Raw genomic sequence first — 4208 nt, forward strand, 5'->3', positions numbered from 1 at the left:
AGTCAGTTACCATGGCAACTTACTCTGTGAACCTAACCTGGTCGGGAGCAGGTTTTCTTCGGGAAACCCAGAGTTTATTTCGTCTCCTCCCCTTTTTTAAAGAGGAAGTGGTATTTAATCACCTCATTCATTCTTTCGGTATTCTTTCATTGCGCACATTTCAGTCCCGCAGAGCGCATCAAATCAAGTGAATGAAATGGCATGTCCTTTTATGGACGATCCTGTGGATGAAGAGGCTGCATTAATCCGTAGGGAGTTGCATTTACGTCGGGAGAGTATTTTGAGACCCAGAGTGGATTTTTTGTCATATCCATATTGATTTTTATTTGAGCGGTACCGTTTTTCTTTACAGTCAATAAGATACATCCATAATCTCATCCATCCTTACATCAGAAACATCAGCCATCGCGGCCGTGCTCTAACATCCGAGCAGATGCTTTGCGTTGCATTACGTTTCTTTGCAAATGGTAGTTTTCTGTATAACATTGGGGATGCAGAATATATCAGTAAGGCTACTGTTTGCAGAGTTGTAAGGAAAGTGTGCCTCGCTCTTAAGCGCTTTCTCCGAATTTTTGTGCTGTTTCCTGGGCACAAACCCGTGAGAGCCATCAAAGAGGAGTTTCACAGGATTGCAGGTCAGTGATGTATAAATCGGTTTAAATGAGGCTAACCTGATAAATGACGTTCAGTTAAGAGCATATTGCTGCGACCCCTGGAAGTAAACTAATAATAGAATTCCTTTTAGGATTTCCGAATGTGGTTGGATGCATTGATGGCACACATATTCCCATCATTGCACCTTCCGAAAATGAAGCGGACTATGTCAACAGGAGGTCCATCCACAGTATTAATGTGCAGGTACACTGAAAGCCTACTGTTTCTAATGGTCAAAGACTACATCACAATACTATAACATGTCTCATTATTTGCATTGTCAAGATCATATGTGATGCTGCACATCTCATTACAAATGTGGAGGCCAAGTGGCCCGGTTCTGTTCATGACTCACGAATGTATCGTGAGTCAACGCTGAGCAACAGACTGGAAACTGGTAAGTAAATGCATGTATTTCAATGTATGCACTACACACTTACCGGGGAACTTCTATGCAGCTCTAAAGCAATGTGAACTTTCTTACAGGAGAGATTGATGGCTTTCTGCTGGGAGATAGGGGTTACCCATGCCGACCAACACTAATTACCCCTTACCCAGAACCTGAACCAGGCCCCCAGCGCCGCTTCAATGTGGCACACTGCAGGACGAGAGCCCGGGTGGAGATGACCATAGGCCTGTTGAAAGCACGTTTCCAGTGCCTACGTCACCTCAGGGTAACCCCTGAAAGGGCCTGCGACATTATTGTGGCATGTGTTGTTCTCCATAATATTGCCATAATTAGAGGGGAGCAACACCCTGCCCTACAAATACAAGACCCAGAGGAAGACCCCATCAACCCGGCAGATTTCCAGGAGGGAAGGGTAGTCCGGGATATGATATGCCGAAATGTCTTCACAGATTAATACACATTATATCCACCACCACAACCAACACACCACAAAATAAAATAAAAATGAATAAACACAAAATCACAGCAATTTATATGGTGTTCTTTATTTCCTAAACATAAAAAAAAAAAATAGAATTTAATATATTTTCAATACTTAGAATTCACCTGTGACCATGCACTCACCTCTAGCTTTAGTTTCAGAATCTCAATTTCCAGATCTGCCTTTTGGATCTGGCGGTCCAAGTATACAAGTTCTTTGCTGTTTTTTTCTATCTTTTTAATAAGAAGAAGTCTATATAACTCCTTAACTGGCAACTGAAAATACAGTAGATTACAGTTACATCATGTAGTTCTAAAATTCTACAATATTAAACTGTGGCATTTACTGAAAAAAAAAATCACTGAACTGTGTTCATCTGTGCACCAGAAGTTGATGGACCATCCTCTTGCTGTTCTTCCACACTCTGGGGAGAGATAAAAATACCTGTTTATACTTAGATTTAAACTTAGATTCTATAGGCTACTCCACATAAAAAAGGTGAAGAAATGTGAATGTGTAGATTGTTTGATAGACACATAATATTAACATTACCTCTGTAGGCATCTCTGTGGCAGCAGAAACTGTTTCTTCATCCCCATCATCCTGTGAAGATGAGCATTTGAGTACACTTTATAACACTATTTGTAATAATTTCTGGTGTATTGAGTAGGCTACTTACAACTGCCTGTGGTTCTGTTGGGACAGGAGGCTCCAAAAGACTAATTTTACCATCAGAATCTGTTGGGACCAACGAAAAACCCACCCCAAAGTAAAATAAATGGAAATATCACAAATAGCCTATATAAAAACACAACACATAGGTAGACCTCTTACATTTTATGAAGGCACTTAAATCTTCTGGAGTGACTGGCTCTGATGAAGTCCCTCCAGGAATTCCCTCAGCCATTGGCCTTCCAGCATTCAGGCTCAGGGCCATCTCCTCTGCATTTGTCAGAGGTGGTGGTGCAGGTCCTCCCCCCGTTTTGCGAGCCTCTGCCTTCTTTCTGTTGGCTGAGTAGTCAAATGAGAATGAACATTTAGACCCATGTCAAAAATGCTGCTGCACTGCTAGACACTGGATGCTATTTAGTTATTTATATGTCAAATGTTTATAAAGTCAGGTAGACTACAACCATGATATGTTCAAGCCTTACCTGATTGAATTATGTTTTTATATTTCATTTTCTTTTAATGCCTGCAGGATTGCACCTACATGAAAATTAAAATTAGGTTGAATAACACACTGTTCTTCCAGTTTCACTTCTGATATTATAACAGTTGGGCAAGTCACTTATATTACTAACTACAACTGGCTTCTTCAACAGTGTAATTAGATTAATGTAATAATGACTATCTCTAGAAAGTATTGGTCTACTTATTACTAATTACTTTCTAAATCCCATATCAACCTCAACCACTTGAACAATACAAGGAGAGACAAGAAACTGCACTTTTAATGCTTTCAAATAAACATTATACAATTGCATGAATTATTCTTGAAAAAATATATTTTTTAAAATTTGATGTTAAATCCACTATTGTTTTATACAGAATTGCTTTATAGTTTATGCAGCATTTAATGCAATTACATCAGATTTTACTTTAAATTACGGAATTAAATTACAGTTTTTAGATTACATAGAAATTAATTACACACAACACTGTATAACAGTAATTCAAATGTAAACTTACGCATTGACTCGAGCAGCTATTTTCTCCCAAGCTAACTCTCTGTCCTTCGCCGCTGCAGCCGTGTTGCTTTTTTTTTTTAAATATATGTTCGTACTCTCCATATGCTTGCATAAGCACATCCAGTTCTGCTGGTGAAAAATATGAAGACCTCTTTTTGTCTGGCGCTGTTGCCATGGTGACTCGTAATATCTGCGCTCCATTGATAATGGCTTTTTATAGTTGTGGTGCACGCGCTTAACTCAGAGTAGGTCAACTCAGAGTTGATTGAACTAACTCATTTCAGCTGTTCTGTAACCGAAAACTCAGAGTTTCCCATCTCAGGGTAAGTCAACTCAGAGTTCAAGTTTTAACTCAGAGTTGGTTGAACCTCCTTATTGAAACAGGCCCCAGATCATCTCTCATTACCTTCACCCCTCATGCCCTTCTCACCTCCAGCCCATTACCTGATTAGTCCCTCTGCCTGAGCAATAACACACTGTCTTGTGTTTTGTTGCCAAGCTCTCCAGCGTATCCTGTTATTGTTCCTGTTCCTGTCTACTCGACCTAAGATTTTTGTGTGCTCCCGTTTTTAGATTTGTTTGCCTATTGGACTGACCTGCCTAAACAGGGCAGAATGCAATTAAATAACTTTACTTGCATTCTACAGTAGAATCTGTACTCCTTACAGTAGGGAAGCGTTGAAGCTCCTTTCCTTGGGATTTAGAGAATTCGAACAGTTCTTATTATTGCAGCCACTTACTTCCGGGTGATTTCAATCAGTTTGGAACCTGAGAAAATGTAACAATTCAAATCGAGCCCAGATGTGTCCTGCAAATCGCCACCTGGATGGCTGCATCCGTCGACCGTGTTTGGAAGCGCGGACGGAATGGGACAGCCCAGTTGCAGCCGAGTCAGAGCCAAAGTGACGCATCCGGTCGACGAATGCATCCCATGAGGAATCAGCCGACGAATTGTATGTGCGGGAAAATTTTC

The 4208-nt window shown here is 40.4% G+C and overlaps 1 protein-coding gene across 1 annotated transcript; it reads right to left on the reverse strand.

Annotated features, from left to right (window-relative positions):
• Positions 1-1686: 1686 nt before the first annotated feature.
• Positions 1687-3648, reverse strand: LOC144409409 (uncharacterized). Its single transcript, XM_078103899.1, has 5 exons — positions 2699-3648; positions 2379-2555; positions 2224-2282; positions 2097-2147; positions 1687-1968 (listed from the first exon to the last, which is right to left on the reverse strand). Exons 1-5 carry the CDS (start codon positions 2724-2726, stop codon positions 1903-1905), a joined length of 381 nt encoding a protein of 126 aa, XP_077960025.1. The 5' UTR covers positions 2727-3648; the 3' UTR covers positions 1687-1902.
• Between the last annotated feature and the right edge of the window lie 560 nt (positions 3649-4208).

The sequence above is a fragment of the Gasterosteus aculeatus genome, chromosome 6, assembly GCF_964276395.1.
Source record: "Gasterosteus aculeatus chromosome 6, fGasAcu3.hap1.1, whole genome shotgun sequence".
Classification (NCBI taxonomy): Eukaryota; Metazoa; Chordata; class Actinopteri; order Perciformes; family Gasterosteidae; genus Gasterosteus; species Gasterosteus aculeatus.

Excerpts from the sequence above, each read along its gene's own strand:
- LOC144409409 (XM_078103899.1), bottom strand. The coding sequence starts at position 2,726 with ATGAAATATAAAAACATAATTCAATCAG. Across the intron at positions 2,556-2,698 it reads TAAAAACATAATTCAATCAG|CCAACAGAAAGAAGGCAGAG; the intron begins GTAAGGCTTGAA and ends TTGACTACTCAG. Across the intron at positions 2,148-2,223 it reads CAACAGAACCACAGGCAGTT|GATGATGGGGATGAAGAAAC; the intron begins GTAAGTAGCCTA and ends TCATCTTCACAG.